Genomic DNA, 20187 nt, shown 5'->3' with positions numbered 1-20187 from the left:
CCAGCTGAAAGACAATAGTTTTGTCTGGTACCTTAAATTACCATTTTTTTATCTCTTACTTCTGTACCTTACAATAATTCAGGGCACTGTCACCCTGCCATTAATAATCCCTTCGATATAGTGTGATTTTTATCCTCTGTTCAGACTCTGTTGTGTGCGTATTTGTATCAATCTATCCCCTCATTTTTGGACATGCTTATTTGATAAGGGATCATGGAGAGTCAATACTTATTAAAATAAAACTAGGCACATACTACAAAACTAACCCTACAAATAATGCCAGGCCAGTTTGGAACTGCCAGCTAAGCCAATAAGCAAGTCTTTGAGAAGTGGGATGAAAACAGGAGTACTTAAATCTACATAGTCAAGTGCAAAGTCCATACAGTCAATTAACCCCAAAGGGTTTTAAACTCGATCTCTTGAAACTTTAATGAAGCAAAACTGACCACCGCAGCCGACTCCAATACGAGTACAGGTATAGTATGTTAAAAACAAAATTGTAATAAGTCTATCTGGCTTGTTTGGTTAACTGATAGAAAAGCTGTCCCAGTATCTCATGTAGTTTGTTTTCTAAATCACAGCCAGGTATGCTCTTCACCATGCATTGGCAGACTGTTGAAATCATGTGTGCTCACATATTGTCACACAAGTTGAATGTTGCTAAGAATTATGCACATCAGAGCTTTTCAATCATTGGGAAGCAGCTCCTTGTAAGAAATGTATATATGGATTAAATATACATTCAATATACATTTATTGATCATGCCTCGAACAGTATTTTTACACATCAAGTGACCATCAACCATAATCACTAACACTACAACCCACCATTTATTACAGTGTACTTAAATAATGGCATTACAGTTGCTAAATTCTAAAACATTGTGGAGATATGAAGTGAAATAAATTAAATAGGCAATTAAATAGCCTGAAAGAAACTTCAACAGCAAATTGATCTGTGTGTGTTTAAAAGCACCAGGTATGCATAATAAGAAATGTCCTAAAAGACGGGCTTTGACGCCATCAGGCCCTTTACTAAACCCTTTATTTTCTTTTCCTATAGATTCTGCCTAAGGAAGAATGGGAAGGAAATTCTTGAGAAGACATATCATAAATTCCTTGCTCCCAGACAAAGTATACATTGGAGACAGCTTGCTGGTGCCACTGAAAACACCCGTTCTTTTTGCAGACATGCATGCATACTTACTGTGCTAATGAGTATCCTGCTGTGTTGCCTCTGTTGCCTTCCTCTGTAATAGTTTCCAGAATCTTTTTGTAACTCAATATCATTAATACTATAGCCAGAAGAAAATGAACTAAATATATTTTCAGTATTTTGCCAGTCAAGCTTATAGTGGTTCAGGTTCCACTAGTTAATGTCAGCCTTAAAATAACTGTATTAGATGTAATTCTGATTTTTGTTTAGTATACTAATGCAAAATATTTGCCTCAAGGAGTTGTGAAACATTTTCCATTCCCATTTCAATGGTAATGTCTAAAGCAGAAAAGCTGTTGCCAATGCCTGAAGCCAGTGTGTAAAAAACAATCAGTATATGTTTCAAGGAATGATGTTTCAAATGATGATGATGTAATGAAACATACTGTATATACCAAATAATTGAGCACTTAGATCCACTTCAGTTAGGATCTAAAGGGTCTTTATGGTTGTCAGCAAAGTGTTATTGGTATGAAATAAGTTACAAAGTTAATCTGGCTAGTGTTTAACACATAGCCTGAATCACCCTATTCATTATTCATACTTATATTTTATCAATAGGGTTTAAAAGGACAATGTGTACAGATTGGTCACTGACCCAGAGCAGGATGTAAGTCTGTATCAAACTTCAGTTAATTATATTAAGGTAGCTTACTTTACAATGAAATTTTATGAGGGTTTATCCAGTAACACAGTCCAATAATCCCAATATTCAATAATGACAAAACTTAGTATAGAAACCACACATTAAAAAAGAAAATTTCATTCAAAACATCTATTAGAAGAAACCAGGGACAGAAAACTGTTACTCCATATGACATGTTAAAATGACAAAAAAGCACAAGTTAATGGTGTGACTTAACATTTTACAGTGCATTAGTGCCTGTCATTATTTACTCAGTATTTTCTTTCATAATGTATCCAAAATTTTTTACATGTATTGCGTCAATGGAATAGTGACATATAATTATTAAGTAACTACTTGAATAACTACATTGTTGTTAGTCTTTATAAACTTACTGTATATTTGGGATAACAATAGGCACCTCCATGTGCCAACATGACATGGACATAAATGTACCAGATGAGTAGAATATAAAAACAACGGCTTTTCTTTATTAAAATATTATGCTGATGTTTATTCTTTATTCAAATAGTAAACTGATGTCCACACATGACAAAGCATGCAAAACAACTTAAAAAAATCCTCTCTAAAAGTGAAGTTATATTCTTTCATGACACCATGCCACCCACTCACCACTCACTTGCCCCCTTTTTTTAGTTGCTTCATTGGTGCTACCATCTAATCTAAATTTAGTCATTTTTGAAGGGTACGACCTTTTAAACAACCTTTAAAGTTCACTTTGCATCAGTACCTGAGTCTCATCCAAGATCGGTACTAGTCCATGAATTACTAATGTCACTAGGTCAATGTACCCACCATTGTACCCTGATGATGTTGCCCCTGATCCTCAAACGCATATAATGGGGCAAGCACCTAAGGCTACTTCTCAGCTTCCTTGTTTTTCCAGCAACCAACAGGATCTGTTTCTGCTCCTGAGGCTCCTTGAAGCCTAAACATGGGGCTTTTTCTTGTTATTCTGTTCAGTTGAGGTTTGAATTATACACAGATTGCTCTCACTCATAAACGTAGGGTCATTACTTCTATATCTCAATTGTTTTTTTTCTTTCACTGTTAACTGTTGCAGAACAGAAAACTATTAAAGATTGCATAACATAATATTCTCAGTCCCACTTAATCCAGTTTAGGGTTATGGGGAGCTAGAGTCCATCCTGGCAGCACTGGGTGCAAATCAGGAAACAACTCTGGTCATTTCTGGGTTCTACAGAACAAAATTGTTATGGATACCTGAAACATGTCAAATAACCTTCAAAGTCAAATAAATCACAAACTAGGAGTGAATAAAAATCAATTTTATACAATAAAAAATGTTATGTACATTTTATGATTAATTTCTATGATCTTCAAATAGTATACAACCTTTGAATATATTTTGACCTTCACATATAAAATATTTTGTTTATTGTATGGAAAAATAAAATATTGGCATTTTAAGATAGGCAGTTCTGAAGGAATGCAGCATAAAATAAAGTACTGATACATTTTTCTCTATTGTGAAATAGACAGAAAAATGAAGGGCGTGGTTTCATGTCTAAATACTCTGTTTAACTGCCATATCTGGTACTGGCAAAATAATAACTGTAATCTCTAAAGAGAAGGTTCTCAGGTTAGCTGTGTGCTCCTTCTTCAAGATGGTCATAGTGACTCTCTTTCTGATGGTGCTTCCTTTTTAAATAATCTTGACTGGGAGGGGTAGAGCTTTGGTCACTACTGAGGATGTGCAATGTCTCGGTTCCTCTAAAACCCTATAAATTTTAGTTACACATATTATGTTGATTAGTACAGGCAAACAGGAATGTCACTGTACTCAGTATATGTGACAATAATGACCCTATATACCATATAAATTATAGTGTCCATAAACATTCCTCTTCTGTAGCAACAGTCTATCAATGTTACGCTATATTGCTATATTTATTTCCATCATTATTGTCACTGGATATTTCACTAAGTATATTTCAGTCTTATTTGGGCAAATGGTGGAGTACAATGTTTTGAGAACATTTACTTATTTGGCTGACACCTTTATCCTAGGCTACTTACAACATTACTTTTGGTTTTTGAATTAGAACACAGGCAGGAAAAAAAAGCTAGTTGTGTGGTACCAGGAAGACACGATGGTGGCTACTTGCAATTATAGAATATTATATACGGGAAGGTGTTGTTAATGGTTCACACATGCTGGTAATTTAGATAAATGAGGCTATAAAATAATGAAAAAATCCAGATGTAAGCAGAGTTACAGAAGGCTAAGACACATAACGACTTACACATAGGAGTCAATGAAAAAATACAGTATATCTGTATAACAAAAAGCAAAATTAAATCGGGAGAAAATATTTAATTGTAATGCAAATTGGTAGCTGGTGAGTTGGTAACCTGAATTTAAAAGCTAAGAAGAAAGGAATTTCATGGAGAGACAGAGAGTGCTATAGAGAACATCTGCCACAAGGCTAATAAAAATTTGCTGAAAGGTGTGAATATAGGTTTCTAGCTAATGAGAAAGCAAGAGTGTTTCTGCTGTCACGCCATTTAATACTTTACAAAGTGCAGGATTACAAAGCTTGATTGCCTTTCAACTTTTTCCTCTCTTTCTTCATTCAGTTTCTTTCTTCATAATGTTCTTTTCTTGCCCTTTCTTTATATATATAGTTTGCCCTTTACAGCTGTTTGACTATTGCCATTCTTTTTAACTGTTTTTTGAAGTGAAAGCCCAAAATTCCTAACCAGTGCTAATAACGCCACTATTAGTTCAACAGGGTGTGAGACAATTTCTTTCTTTTTCTGTTATACTTTGCTGAAACATTCTTATTTGCATGAAAAACTTTCTGATAAGGACAAATTCATATGTAGGTAAAATACAGAATCTGCAGTCCTGGTCCAATCAGGGCTGAGCAGTCCTAAATAAAAGAATGTCCTGTGGAAGAAGATGTACAATTTGTGCCATATTCCTACACTATGTTAAAATAAGTAGGAAGACAATCTAGGTATGCAAATATCTTGTGATTTACATATTTGTATGTGACTGTGAGTGCTTTGAAAGAAATGTAAAAAAATAGTTAGGAATGCAATGTAATCTAATCAACTAAATTTTTTTTGGACGCCTAGTCTTTTATAAATCAGGAATCTAGCAGCAGCATTTTTAACCACTGCTAATACTATTGAAAGTGGCACTGTGACTGACCACTAGTCCACCCATGTGTCACATCTGAGACTGATGCAAATATACAACTGATAATCATCAGAAAAGGTATTAATAATTTGCGCATAGTAACTAAAAAAACATTTTATAAAGATATATACAGGGTGTGTCAAAATTATGTTAACAATAATGGTACTGCTATGCATATGCTTATATACAATTTTTGTGGACAGTTTATGAGCCACATATGGAACATGTGTTGAACATGATGGTGAACAGGTTGAGACATTCCTGTAAATCATCTTGCACATATGAAGTATGTTTTGTGAATAAATTGTTTTCGCCATTCAAATGTTAACTTAATTTTGATTCACCCTGTATATAGGTTTGGGGAGTCCACCCTTTATAATGGCAGGAAACATAAAAACAATTACAATAAGTAATTAAAAAAAGACTAACTGAGGAGGGAAGGTACTGGCTTTTATAGTTGTTGTAGAGGAAGAGGTGGGTCCGTGTGGGGAATAGTGGAAGTGAGGTTAGTAGGAGGGCATGGTCTGGACAGGAGGGTGGACGTTGGTGCTGGTTTACATGGGTTTCCCTTCTGTGGATCTGAAGAAGAGGAAGAAGAAAGGTTAGTGCACTTTATCAACCCTTGAGCTGATAACTTACCCTCAGTTAAGCCCTTTGACTGCTTCCCATGTGCATTCAGCATTGTTGAAATGATATACTCTACATCACACCTGGTGAGATTCTATTCATAAAACTACTCATTTTTAATGAATTGGCATAAAGTACACTGCCAACATGTATATTTAGATTGCTGGTTGCATTTAAAAAAAATATATATATATATATATTTGCATTTATATATATTATATACATATATATATATTAGAAATTCACATAACTCTATGAAATAAATCACAAAACACAGTGCATATACGTGCATAAATATGTATATACTGTATAGTAAAGAAAGAGCAAGATATCTGAGCAGTTTTGGGCCTGTTGCGTGGAGGCCTTGTTTAATTGGATAGTTGTGGAGCTAAAAAGAGCAATAAAAAAATGATGAAGATAGTGTTGTGGTGCCCTCTAGAGACACAGTACTGTGAAATAAGAAAGCTACATGAGCGTAATCTTCTCTCACCTTCTAATCTTGGTAAAATGACAGTCATCCTGTCAGTCATACAACTTCTTATTCTTCCAGTCTAGAAGGGGCAGAGCTAACATGTGTGATATACATATATATACACACACACATACATCTCTATCTGTCAATATAAATCACACATATAATACCACACACGAGATTATCATACATATATATGCACACAAACACACTTATATACTGTATGGATGGAAATTGTTGACTTTTTCAATGTATTTGTACAGGAAAACAGTAGATCTTCATGCAACAGTGCCTACTGACTTAAAACAAAAGGGAAATTCACCTATTCAATCATTCAAAAAAAAAATGGATGAACAGATGAACAATCTACTGGGGAAAAACTACGTACAGTCTTAGCCTCAGAAGCAGCCAGTGCTCCCTTTAGCAGAAATGACTTCTAGTAGGCATATTGCATAACTACCCAGCAATCTCTGACACTGACTCTGTGAAAGTCCTGACAGTTAGTCAATGCTAAATTTTTTCAGTTGCAAAATGTTTCTGGGTTTTCTTGCAAGTACTGCCCATTTCAAATCCCCTACCAACATTTCAAGGAAAGTAAATCACGGCTTTGTCTTTTTGGGTTCTTGTAGTCTTCTTTTAGTATCAAATGGTAATTTCTTAGGCTGCATTTGCTGGGTGGGCAGTGCTGGACAAATTAGCAATCATTTGAAATCTATACCACTTGGATCACTTTTCTTACAGTGGAGCGATTAATTTTAATTTGACAATCAATTTAAATCCCTTTCCACACACATTGACACCTAGAACCTTCTTTACGAGGGCTTTAGAGTGCTCTTTTGATCTTTGCATGATGACACCACACATGTCAATAGCAAAAAAAAAAAATCAAAAACACCAGACCCTAGAGATCTGTGGTTTAAATAAGACGGGTTCCACAGGCATAATCACTAAGGTAGTTCTAATTTTTGGCACCTAAGCTGAAACACATCATTCTAGATAGATAGATAGATAGATAGATAGATAGATAGATAGATAGATAGATAGATACTTTATTAATCCCAGGGGGAAATTCACATACTCCAGCAGCAAAAAATATTAAATTAAAGAGTAATAAAAAATGTAGGTAAAAAACAGACAATAACTTGAATAATGTTCAACGTTTACCCCCTCTGGTGGAATTGAAGAGTCGCATAGTTTGGGGGAGGAATGATCTCAGTCTGTCAGTGGAGCAGGACAGTGACAGCAGTCTATCGCTGAAACTGCTCCTCTGTCTGGAGATGACATTGTTTAATGGATGTAGTGGATTCTCCATAATTGATAGGAGCCTCTTGAGTGCCCGTTGCTCTGCTACGGATGTCAAACCGTCCAGCTCCATGCCAACAATAGAGCCTGCCTTCCTCACCAGTTTGTCCAGACGTGAGGCGTCCTTCTTCTTAATGCTGCCTCCCCAGCACACCACTGCGTAGAAGAGGGCACTCGCCACAACCATCTGATAGAACATCTGCAGCATCTTACTGCAGATGTTGAAGGATGCCAGTCTTCTAAGGAAGTACAGGCGGCTCTGTCCTTTCTTGCACAGAGAATCAGTATTGGCAGTCCAGTCCAATTTATCGTCCAGCTGCACTCCCAGGTATTTATAGGTCTGTACCCTCTGCACACAGTCACCTCTGATGATCACGGGGTCCATGAGGGGCCTGGGTCTCCTAAAATCCACCACCAGTTCCTTGGTTTTGCTGGTGTTCAGTTGTAGGTGGTTTAAGTCGCACCATTTAACAAAGTCCTTGTTCTAGTTTTAGAACTTTTTAGAACTTAGACTTTTCTAGTTTTATGGATCTGAAGTAGTGAAAAAATGTAATAACAAATCTTCATTTTTGTTCATTTTATATTATAAGAATGAATACATCATGCTAATTTTATCTCTCATTTGCTGAAGATTATCATCTTCATCTGTATGCATTTTGCATGAAGATCTAACTAGCCAACTACGCGATGGGTGAACACTTGCTGAACGACATAGTTGTCATGATGGGGTGGGTTTGAGGATACCACTGTGAGTGAATGAAAAGATGGACCTCTGGAGAGAGCAACATACAATTGTCCGTGACTGAAAGCGGGATCGTCTGTGACAATGGAGGCCACGCTGGTGAAAGTTACTTCGTCGGTAGGGATAAGTTTCAGCACTTGTTCATTAAGGTGTAGTGAGTGTTCGTTGTTGACGCTTAATATAGCTTGCGTACTGAGTTGTTCCGGAGTCACAGTTGAGAAACACTTTTTTTAATGTCTTTTAAGCACAAGGAAAAAAATGAACATGTGAAACATCCGTAATGTAATAAGCCACCAAGAAAAGTAATATTGCAATAATGCACGCTACGACCCGATCGCTGTAAACAGAAGTGAAAACAAAATCAGTGCATTCTTTAATTGCCTTGTAGCGCAGTGGTAGTGTTGCTGCGTTGCAGTAAGGAGAATGTGGAAGATTTTGGGTTCGCTTCCCGGTTCATCCCTGTGTGGATAGCGCTTTGAATACTGAAAACACTGGTATATCAATGTAATGAAGTATTATTATTCTTATGCGTCCAGCGCTCTCTCTCTCTCGCGCTCGCCTGTATGTGTGTGTGTGTCGCTCGCTCTCTCTCTCTCACTGGCTTGCTTGCTCGCCACACATGTTCCTGCAGGCATACGCCGCATAATTATTTATTGATGGCTGAACACTTCCGGAAAGACACAGTTGTCTAAAAGGGGTGGGTTTGAGGATACAACAGTAAGTGAATGAAAAGATGGAACTCTGGAGAGAGCAACATACAACTGTCCATGACTGAAAACTGGTTTTGGCAGATACATGCATATCTTTTTGAAAGTTTGGCCCTGTTCCTTATTAATTGTCATAGCAAAGGCCAATCTAACAGGAAATTGTCTTCGTGTAAAAGTAAAAGGCAAATTATCCGCGACAAACAAACTGTTTTACACGCTGCATACTGTGAATTGGACGGCCCGGACATAGACAGGCAGACACGACTAAAGCCATCACCACACGTTTATTTACACAATATTTACAATGTCTCTATAAGTGCACCACCACACATACAAACCCCAGCAGTCTCCCAAAGTCCAGGCTCCTCTTTAAGCCACTTCTCTTTCTCTCTCAGGCCTTTCGTTGCCGCCTCCTCTCCGACCTCGTCCTTCTCCTCACCCGACTCCAGCCCTAAGTGAGGGAAGGCGGCTCCTTAAATAGGCAGGCGGCTGATGACCACACCCGGCCACCTGCCACAATACTCCCCCGCAAGCTGAGACCCCTAGGGGCCAGCGGCCCGTCCCGCGAGGGCAGGTTTTCATCGGCGGCAAGCCGACACGTTCCAACCTAGGGCCCAGTCCTATAGAATAAACAGAAAAACAGGGGGCGGAGACGTTGCCCTGATGCGGCCCCTCGGCACGCTTCCTCCAAATTTGGGCCAACGCTCTCCGCTCCGACCAGCACCCCGATACTCTCTTTCTCGGCCTCCCCAACCGAGTCCTCCGTGATCCCTGCCACGGGACCGCCAATGGGAGCACACTCGCTCTTCTCCTCTCATGTTGCGGGTTTTCCCTCTGGAGCCTCTCTTGGGACGTGTGCACCCAGCAACACATCCTCCCATATTGGAGGACTCGGCTTTCTTCCTCCGATTCCTCCTCTTTCTTTGGGACGCCGTGGCGGTTCGGGTCTGCCTACTGTAGAAGGACAAACCCTGTCCCACCGGCGTCCGTAGCTTTACGGGGCCAGTGCTACTCACCGTCCCCACTGTACCTCTCCAGTCAGAAGATCCAGCGCTGCGCCATTCCCTTTTCGCCAGCGGCGCTTGCTCTGACGCGACTGCCGTCCCTTCTGACTTCCACGTCTCCTCCCGGAGGGCACATAGCTCAGGTGGCGGCGATCTGGCGAGCAGAAGGCATCTCTGCAACCGCTGCAGAACCGCTACCAGGGAGAGAAAGTCAGTCGACGGTGAGCTTACCTTACAAGCAGCGTCACTCACTGACTGCTTTCTATGGGCCCTTTCCTCCGGCCCATTCGGGTTTCTCGCTGGCACAGTATGGACATTCCCCGGGCCTGCCTCCATCCAATCATTGGCGGGCACACGGGACACGCTATCCAACCCCGTGCCTGTTACAAGGAGGGACTTCCGGTCGGCGGCCATCTCGTCCTCCTTCCACACACGGAGACAAGACTCCGGGCAGCTCCGCGGCTGCTGTGGCTGTTGTAGTTGCAGCTTCTCCTTCCCGGCAGCTCCCCTTGCTGCCGCTGCGTCTTTGAGCCGCCCCTGAAATACATAGTCCAACGATCCGGGTTACTACATTTCCCTGCGGGGTTGGGTGCATGCCGCATGAGCTCCCCTGCTGTGCCGGGCCATCCACAGACTTATTTTTCAATGCAGGTCCCCACCTTGTCCCAGGTGGAGCATCCTGCCGACTATGCCACTGTGAATTGGACAGCCCGGACACAGACAGGCAGACATGACTAAAGCCATCACCACACGTTTATTTACACAATATTTACAATGTCTCTATAAGTGCACCGCCACACACACAAACCCCAGCAGTCTCCCAAAGTCCAGGCCTCTCGTTGCCGCCTCCTCTCCGGCCTCGTCCTTCTCACCCGACTCCAGCCCTGAGTGAGGGAAGGCGGCTCCTTAAATAGGCAGGCGGCTGATGACCACACCCGGCCACCTGCCACAATACCAACCTGCGGTGTAGTATACGCTGCATAATCACACCGCTTTTTTAATGTTTTTTAAGCAGAGGGAAAAAAGTGAACATTTGCAAAATCCGTAACACTGCTTTCAGTAAGTACAATACACACACGTTTAATTTGTCGGCCACTTTTTGCTAGCCGTCATTTCTGGTTTGGGCTGCTTTTGCAGTGTTACTGCTTGTGCATATTAAATCTTGAAATCCTTTGAATGACTAATTAACTAACTAACTAACTAACACCCACCCACACACACAGCTTGTGTGAAAAAAATGCGCCCGTTCTTTCATCATTTTGTTGCAGCCTATCAAAGACTTGCTGATCATGTTTTCTAGACTCAATATACATTGGTTTTTCACTAAGCGCGGGGGCACGCATTCATCTCGGATTATTACATCCAGCTAGACTAATCTGCTACACGGCTATGTTTGAAAAACCGACTTATCCCGGATGAGTTTTACCGGCATTAATGATTAGGAATCCGGTTGGAACTAAACCCTGCAGCGACATGGGTTCACCAGGACCGAGTTTGGGAAACACTGCTGAACACAGACGAAACTGACTCAGATGAGGAGTTGGGGCGGGCAAAGTAGTTGCAGCTATTGATTATTCAGTGTTGTTTGCCTGGGTGTCTGATCTGCTCGACGGGATCAGAAATAAAAGGAAAACAATGTGAAGGCAACGTCACAGGTGTTCCTGTAGTATAGCGGGTCCACAGCTCCCCTTCAAAATGCCATTTTTAAATAAATAATCACCACCCTCACAGCGTAGCGAGGGGCATGGAAGTGTGGCTGAAATGGTTTCTGGGTGGAATTATGCTGCGGGCGTTTCTTCCCTGTGCCGTGTGCAAGCGAGTGAGGAGAGAGAGAAAGCCGGTACGTTAGAGTGAGCGAGAGCAGGCTCGAAGGCAATGTCACAGGTGTTCCTGTGGTAGAGCGGGTCTACAGCTCCCCTTCAAAAGGCCATTTTTAAATAAATAATCACCGTGCTCACAGCATAGTGAGGGGCGTAGAAGTGTGGCTGAAATGGTTTCCGGGTGGAGTTGTGCTGCGAGCGTTTCTCCCTTGTGCAGTGTGCGAGCGAGTGAGAAGATAGAGAAAGCCGGTACGTAAGAGTGAGCGAGAGCAGACTCGAAGGCAATGTGTTCCTGTGGTATAGCGGGTCCATCGTTCCCCTTCAAAAGGCCATTTTTAATCAGGCGACTGACAGTAGTGGAGTCAGGCACAGAGAAGGTCAGCTGCTGAGAGAGCGTCTCGACTGTTGCAGGGCCTGCATCGGTGAAGCAGGTGAGACGCTAATGAAAAAGAGGCACAGGGCTTATTGGTTTTTAAAGACTGCTTCCTTCATTGTGTTTTAACCTCAGTTTTAAAGGATTGTTTTAAGGATCCCATGAGATACCCCTCGCAAACTGTTTTACACGCTGCATACAGCGATTTACATCCGCGAGAAACATGCCTCTATGAGCAGTCAACGTGGCTCAGAGGTGCATGTGGACTCTAGCACAGACGAACATAAATGACGCCGTGTTTTCTGAGTCGTCGCGTCCGAGTTGGTGGGCGTGGCTCTGCGAGTTGTCGTTGTATCCAATGGTCTTAGAGTTGGTGGGCGTGGCTCCGTCCTGCGTGCGCTATGGGTGTCTTACTTGTTGGCGGCTTAGTGAATTATATATATAGATGATTTCCTGTTTGAATATGTTGAAAATGTCAACAATTTCCTTGGGTTGTACTTATTTTTTCATCTGACTGTACCAATGAATCTGACCACTATTTTTAATAAATTAACTTGTTATAATAGTCATGTAATCAGAAAGGAAATAGATACAGTCAAAAAAGAGGTATTCCAGAAAGACTGAAAAACCTACAAGTGGTGTCACCTCCTATAATGGGACTTTTATAATGGGAACTGCTCAGCCTCTCCAAAATTAAGTGGATGAATTTTAAGCATATGTATGCTTTTAATCTGACAACAGAGATGTGTGCATTATAGCATTTACAGAAACCTGGCTGAATGAAAACGAGTCTGATGACCATTTGACAACAGATCTCATTTGTTCAAGTATATCTGTTACCACTGTTTGCATGCACATTCTGCCACTGCTGAAAGACCTGATTAACACTACGGTTTGACATACTTACAAAGTCGGCAACTTCATCTACACTAGGCCTTTTGGCACAGCCGAATGCAATTACCCCCTTTTGCCAGTCATTCACTTCTGTCGTTCCACCCATTTTACATGGAGAGAACCAAACACACGTGCTACACCACTAATCCTTGTTACTCCCTGCAGCAAACACAGGTAGCCCGTTATTCATAGCGGGTTGCTCTCCGTTGGTGTCTGAACACCTCTTAACACGGGTGGTGACTATTTTTGGCCATTAAGCTTGAATAAAATCTATTTATACTATCATTTAGATGAGAAGATCATCCCAGCATGTATGCATAATGTAAATATGCGTTCATTTTAATCGTGTGCCACTTACAATCTTTGCGAGACAGACGAAGTCTATTTAGATATTTGAATTCAGCACAAACGATGCCTTATAATTCACCTGTATTGTTTCATGTGACGAAAAAAAAAAAGTTACATTTTATTACCTAAGTGTTATTACGGTATTTTTGTGAAGATGGGTGTAATGATGCCATAGCAGGTTTTAAAGCAATTCCTGGGTTCTTTGTAAATATTTTAGTGACTCCCCCACAGCTCTTTCTCGTTCTAGACATTTTTCTCGGGGTCCTGTCCAGGGTTTGTTCCTTCTTTGTACCGAATAAATAAATACTGGATAAGCGTCGCCAACTTCCGTAAATAAAAAAAAAGTATTATTGAAATAATCTGGTGTAGGATATTAATAATTAATTGTGAATATTATAGTTGTAGATATTAGTAAAAAAAAATCATGTTTCTTGGGAATTGCACTGAAGTTCAAGGGTAACGCGCAAGTACGCATTCTTTTTACCAATTATTAGTTCTCTTCTTTCAAAATATGAAGACACTTATGCGGTTTTCTTTTCTTTCTAAGTCTGAAGAAAGTAACAATCTAGCGTGATCTAAAATTCTTGAAATTAATTTTTTCTGTAAAGCGCGGTCCCAAAAAAAGGCGTGATAAAAAGATGAACAGCTGACGCAAAAACATTGCAATTTTGTATGTTAGTGTCTTTGCTTCCAGCCAGAACGTCATGTTACCTACATGTGTAAAATGCCGGTATTTTTATGTGTTAGCAGAACATACCTGTATGGTGCAAGACATGACACATACGAGTCTACACGCGTACTGCAGTTAAGTGCGCACGACTTTGCCACTCTAGTTTGCGACTTGTTTCTATGGTGCCGTAGAGCCGTATAGAGGTCACATGCGGAGACACACGTCCGGTGTGCGAAGAATTTAGGTCGGAGTTGTAGAAGCAGACGAGAGGAAGATAATATCAAGGTGTCTCGTGTTAGAAGGATTCGGAGAGAGAGACAGATAAACTGAATGTACCCTGTCATTTAAGATCTCAAGGTGTGAAGACTCAAGCCTGTGGAGAGTAGTCTCGTGAAGAAGCCAGGGCTTGAGAAGGGCCCTAATACTTTCGACAATCCTGAAACAGGGATTTTGACAGCCACAATCACACCTTGTAGAAACGGTGTTCAGAAATGGACGGAACGTCGGGTTCAGGTAGCCATAGTTCCAGGGCTGGACTAGGAGGCTTGTTTGGAGGCTCGGGTCCAGAATACTCAAGCTCGGAGCTTGCAGGCGTACCTTGTAAGTATCACTGCTAACATCCTTGTGTATCGAAAAACATAAAAATATATAAACAAAACAAGATCAATACTGTCAGTTCGGGATTTAATGCAATATAACAAGAACGATCGGCATTCCTTAGTGAATTGGAATGTCACATAACTGTTGTGTTTGGCTGATGCTGTGCGTATAGCAGTGGTGCATCGTTAACTGCTTGTCTTGCTTTCTCTCTCCAGTGACAGGAATGAGCCCATTGTCGCCCTACCTGAACGTGGATCCTCGCTATCTGGTTCAGGTAACCCAACTCTTCACGCATCCTTTAAGGGACTGGTACAGTTGTGCTCATACGTTTACACAGTCCTGGCAGAATTTTTAAATATGTTAGCTGTTTTTGGAAAATATGAGTGATAAGTGAAACCTCATTGATTTATTTATGAATAGTGATCAGGTAAAGCTGTTTATTATCACAGAATTGTGTATGTATTCTTTAGTAATCATAATTATAAATGAATTCTCTCAAAAGTTTAAATATCCTCGAATGTTTGAACGTAATGATATACACTTAAGTTGACATAGACCGGTTGAGATGGCTATGAAGAGTAAGTATCTACACCTATGCCTGGTTTGATTGTAATTGGAAAGACACTATATAAATATTAAATGTAAATAATATATAGAAATAATATTAGTGTCTATATAAACAGATAACGAGTTTCTTAGCTTAGGGAAAGCAAAAGAACTGTCAAAGGATTTGTGAGAAAAAGTAGACTCGCCTCACAAACAAAATTAGTCACCACTTCCCCCATGTAACAGGAGAAACATCAGACATCAACATTGGACACTCCAGTGTAAATACTGTCCTACAAGTAGCTGTGTTATGTGCTAAGGGTTCGTAGACTGAGGAAGAGTAGTTTTGTGCCACTTGTGTTTGGCGAAAAATGTGTTGCACAGCAGACGTGGATGATTGGCAAAAAGTGGTTATTGCATTTGGGCCGTGCCAAAGGACATAGTGTACAGGAAGTTGCTGACTTTGTGAATGTGTCAAAGTGTACTGTCCAATTGTACTTCTAACATATATCACAGTCAACTGCTAATTGTTGGCAGAACTGTGGACGAAAGACTGTGCCAACAGATACGGATAATCACTGTGTGTCACACATTGTGACAACAAACTGCTTTGCCACTAGGCAAGAATTGCCCACAACAAGCCATTTCCAAATGAACACTCAGAAGGGAACTTGTATGTAGAGCAGAGTACTGTGGAAGAGATTCCTTCTGACTATTCACCAAACTGCATGGTTACAGTGGGTGCGGAGCCACAAACGCTGCACTAAGAAACTTGTTATCTGGTCTGATGAGTTGTGTTTCTCAAATTGTACTCAATTGTACTCGAATGATGCAAGCTGGCGGGTACATTGTAAACTGCATGAAGCCTTCCATAAGAACTGTGTGCAATGTGCTGTTCACACGGGAGGCTTCTCTCTGATGTTCTGGGGGTGTTTAAGTTATAAGGAACTCGGCCTTTTGATTGAGGTGACAATGGACTTGAGCCAGAAGGTCTGCATTAGGCTTCTGAGCAACCATGTGCTAGCTCCTGTGCTTCATCTCTGGAACAAACACAGAAAGGCTACCCCAGTCTTCCAAGACAGCAATTCTCAGTTGCTTTGGAGCATTCTCACATCTCAGCTGGCTAACAAAATCATAAGATTTAAATCCCTTAGAAAATTTGTGTGAACGTTTGGAGCAATGAATAAAACACTGGTGGAGCCATCTGACCAGTCTGGGTAAACTGTGGGATTTAGTGCTGAGAGAGAGGATGAAAATTTAGGTCATCTACATTAATAAACAGATGGCATCCATAGCATGTGGTGGTCTCACATAGGAGTTATGTGCTATTAGATAAGATTTAGGCAGGGGTAGTGATGCACCAATCAGGTTTTTTGTAGGGTCGATAAGGATCATTGTGTTATTGAATTGGCCAGTTCCTTTTTTTTTTTCCCTTTATCTCTTTAGAAATATTTCTACACTAAGCTCTTGTATAAGCAGTCATGTATAGTAGAAACTTTATGCTATATATTAAAGTGTTAACTTTGGTGTTTTTGTAATTAAACTATTGACCGCAGGTGTTACCTGTTCATATTTTTTAATGAAATTTAAATGGAATTTTATTCTAAAATTCCCTTAAAAGACGCACTCAACTTTTAACTAATATACATGCATCCATCCATCCATCCATCCATTGTCTCCCGCTTATCCGAGGTCGGGTCGCGGGGGCAGCAGCTTGAGCAGATATGCCCAGACTTCCCTCTCCCCGGCCACTTCTTCTAGCTCTTCCGGGAGAATCCCAAGGCGTTCCCAGGCCAGTCGAGAGACATAGTCCCTCCAGCGTGTCCTGGGTCTTCCCCGGGGCCTCCTCCCGGTTGGACGTGCCCGGAACACCTCACCAGGGAGGCGTCCAGGAGGCATCCTGATCAGATGCCCGAGCCACCTCATCTGACTCCTCTCGATGCGGAGGAGCAGCGGCTCTACTCTGAGCCCCTCCCGGATGACTGAGCTTCTCACCCTATCTTTAAGGGAAAGCCCAGACACCCTGCGGAGGAAACTCATTTCAGCCGCTTGTATTCGTGATCTCGTTCTTTCGGTCACTACCCATAGCTCATGACCATAGGTGAGGGTAGGAACATAGATCGACTGGTAAATTGAGAGCTTCGCCTTGCGGCTCAGCTCCTTTTTCACCATGACAGACCGATGCAACGCCCGCATTACTGCGGATGCCGCACCGATCCGCCTGTCGATCTCACGCTCCATTCTTCCCTCACTCGTGAACAAGACCCCGAGATACTTGAACTCCTCCACTTGGGGCAGGATCTCGCTACCAACCCTGAGAGGGCACTCCACCCTTTTCCGGTTGAGGACCATGGTCTCGGATTTGGAGGTGCTGATTCTCATCCCAGCCGCTTCACACTCGGCTGCGAACCGATCCAGGGAGAGCTGAAGATCACGGCCTGATGAAGCAAACAGGACAACATCATCTGCAAAAAGCAGTGACCCAATCCTGAGCCCACCAAACCGGACCCCCTCAACACCCTGGCTGCGCCTAGAAATTCTGTCCATAAAAGTTATGAACAGAATCGGTGACAAAGGGCAGCCCTGGCGGAGTCCAACTCTCACTGGAAACGGGTTCGACTTACTGCCGGCAATGCGGACCAAGCTCTGGCACTGATCGTACAGGGACTGAACAGCCCTTATCAGGGGGGCCGGTACCCCATACTCTCGGAGTACCCCCCACAGGATTCCCCGAGGGACACGGTCGAATGCCTTTTCTAAGTCCACAAAACACATGTAGACTGGTTGGGCAAACTCCCATGCACCCTCCAGGACCCTGCTAAGGGTATAGAGCTGGTCCACTGTTCCGCGACCAGGACGAAAACCACACTGTTCCTCCTGAATCCGAGGCTCGACTATCCGACGGACCCTCCTCTCCAGGACCCCTGAATAGACTTTTCCAGGGAGGCTGAGGAGTGTGATCCCTCTGTAGTTGGAACACACCCTCCGATCCCCCTTCTTAAAGAGGGGGACCACCACCCCGGTCTGCCAATCCAGAGGCACTGTCCCTGATGTCCATGCGATGTTGCAGAGGCGTGTCAGCCAAGACAGTCCTACAACATCCAGAGCCTTGAGGAACTCCGGGCGTATCTCATCCACCCCTGGGGCCCTGCCACCAAGGAGTTTTTTGACCACCTCGGTGACCTCAGTCCCAGAGATGGGGGAGCCCACCTCTGAGTCCCCAGGCTCTGCTTCCTCATTGGAAGGCATGTTAATGGGATTGAGGAGGTCTTCGAAGTATTCCCCCCACCGACCCACAACGTCCCGAGTCGAGGTCAGCAGCGCACCATCCCCACCATATACAGTGTTGACACTGCACTGCTTCCCCTTCCTGAGACGCCGGATGGTGGACCAGAATCTCCTCGAAGCCGTCCGAAAGTCATTCTCCATGGCCTCCCCAAACTCCTCCCACGCCCGAGTTTTTGCCTCAGCAACCACCAAAGCCGCATTCCGCTTGGCCTGCCGGTACCTATCAGCTGCCTCCGGGGTCCCACAGGACAAAAGGGTCCCGTAGGACTCCTTCTTCAGCTTGACGGCATCCTTCACCGCCGGTGTCCACCAGCGGGTTCGGGGATTGCCGCCACGACAGGCACCGACCACCTTACGGCCACAGCTCCGGTCAGCTGCCTCAACAATAGAGGCACGGAACATGGCCCATTCGGACTCAATGTCCCCCACCTCCCTCGGGATGTGGTCGAAGTTCTGCCGGAGGTGGGAGTTGAAGCTACTTCTGACAGGGGGCTCTGCCAGACGTTCCCAGCAGACCCTCACAACACGTTTGGGCCTACCACGCCTGATCGGCATCCTCCCCCACCATCGAAGCCAACTCACCACCAGGTGGTGATCAGTTGACAGCTCCGCCCCTCTCTTCACCCGAGTGTCCAAGACATGTGGCCGCAAGTCCGACGACACGACCACAAAGTCGATGTGAGGCCTAGGGTGTCCTGGTGCCAAGTGCACATATGAACACCCCTATGCTTGAACATGGTGTTCGTTATGGACAATCCGTGACGAGCACAGAAGTCCAATAACAAAACACAGCTCGGGTTCAGATCAGGGGGGCCATTCCTCCCAATCACGCCCTTCCAGGTCTCACTGTCATTGCCCACGTGAGCATTGAAGTCTCCCAGCAGAACGAGGGAGCCCCCAGAAGGTATGCCCTCTAGCACCCCCTCCAGGGACTCCAAAAAGGGTGGGTACTCCGAACTGCTGTTCGGTGCATACGCACAAACAACAGTTAGGACCCGTCCCCCCACCCGAAGGCGAAGGGAGGCTACCCTCTCGTCCACCGGGGTAAACCCCAATGTACAGGCTCCAAGTTGGGGGGCAATAAGTATACCCACACCTGCTCGGCGCCTCTCACCGGGGGCAACTCCAGAGTGGTAGAGAGTCCAGCCCCTCTCAAGGAGATTGGTTCCAGAGTCCAAGCTGTGCGTCGAGGTGAGCCCGACTATATCTAGCCGGAACCTCTCAACTTCGCGCACTAGCTCAGGCTCCTTCCCCTTCAGAGAGGTGACATTCCACGTCCCAAGAGCCAGTTTCTGTAGCCGAGGATCGGACCGCCAAGGTCCCCGCCTTCGGCCACCACCCAACTCACACTGCACCCGACCTCCTTGGCCCCTCCCATAGCTGGTGAGCCCATGGGAAGGGGGACCCACGTTGTCTCTTCGGGCTGTGCCCGGCCGAGCCCCATGGGTGCAGGCCCGGCCACCAGGCGCTCGCCATCGAGCCCCACCTCCAGGCCTGGCTCCAGAGTGGGGCCCCGGTGACCCGTGTCCGGGCAAGGGAAAACGCCGTCCAAAATGGTTTTTCTTCATAGGAGGTTTGTTTAACCGCTCTTTGTCTCATCCCTCACCTAGGACCAGTTTGCCTTGGGTGGCCCTACCAGGGGCATAAAGCCCCGGACAACAGAGCTCCTAGGATCATTGGGACACGCAAACCCCTCCACCACGATAAGGTGACGGTTAAAGGTTAATATACATGCAGAATATATCTATAATACATATGACATA

The 20187-nt window shown here is 43.4% G+C and overlaps 2 protein-coding genes across 2 annotated transcripts in view; both read left to right on the top strand.

Annotated features, from left to right (window-relative positions):
- LOC114646804 (placenta-specific protein 9-like) overlaps nucleotides 1-3167 on the top strand; it is a 33268-nt gene extending 30101 nt beyond the window's left edge. The window contains exon 4 of the mRNA XM_028795148.2: nucleotides 1064-3167. Coding sequence (XP_028650981.1) covers nucleotides 1064-1074 — 11 coding nt within the window. The 3' untranslated portion in view covers nucleotides 1075-3167. The remainder of the gene's footprint in view (nucleotides 1-1063) is intronic.
- Nucleotides 3168-14125: 10958 nt separating this feature from the next.
- Nucleotides 14126-20187, top strand: part of timm23a (translocase of inner mitochondrial membrane 23 homolog a (yeast)) — a 29298-nt gene continuing 23236 nt past the window's right edge. The window contains exons 1-2 of the mRNA XM_028795147.2: nucleotides 14126-14590; nucleotides 14806-14864. Of these exons, the coding sequence (XP_028650980.1) occupies nucleotides 14482-14590; nucleotides 14806-14864 (168 nt within the window). The 5' untranslated portion in view covers nucleotides 14126-14481. The remainder of the gene's footprint in view (nucleotides 14591-14805; nucleotides 14865-20187) is intronic.

This window comes from Erpetoichthys calabaricus, chromosome 2, assembly GCF_900747795.2.
Source record: "Erpetoichthys calabaricus chromosome 2, fErpCal1.3, whole genome shotgun sequence".
Classification (NCBI taxonomy): domain Eukaryota; kingdom Metazoa; phylum Chordata; class Cladistia; order Polypteriformes; family Polypteridae; genus Erpetoichthys; species Erpetoichthys calabaricus.
The sequence above is the reverse complement of the archived record's forward strand: the minus strand, read 5'-3'. Positions and strand labels throughout refer to the sequence as shown.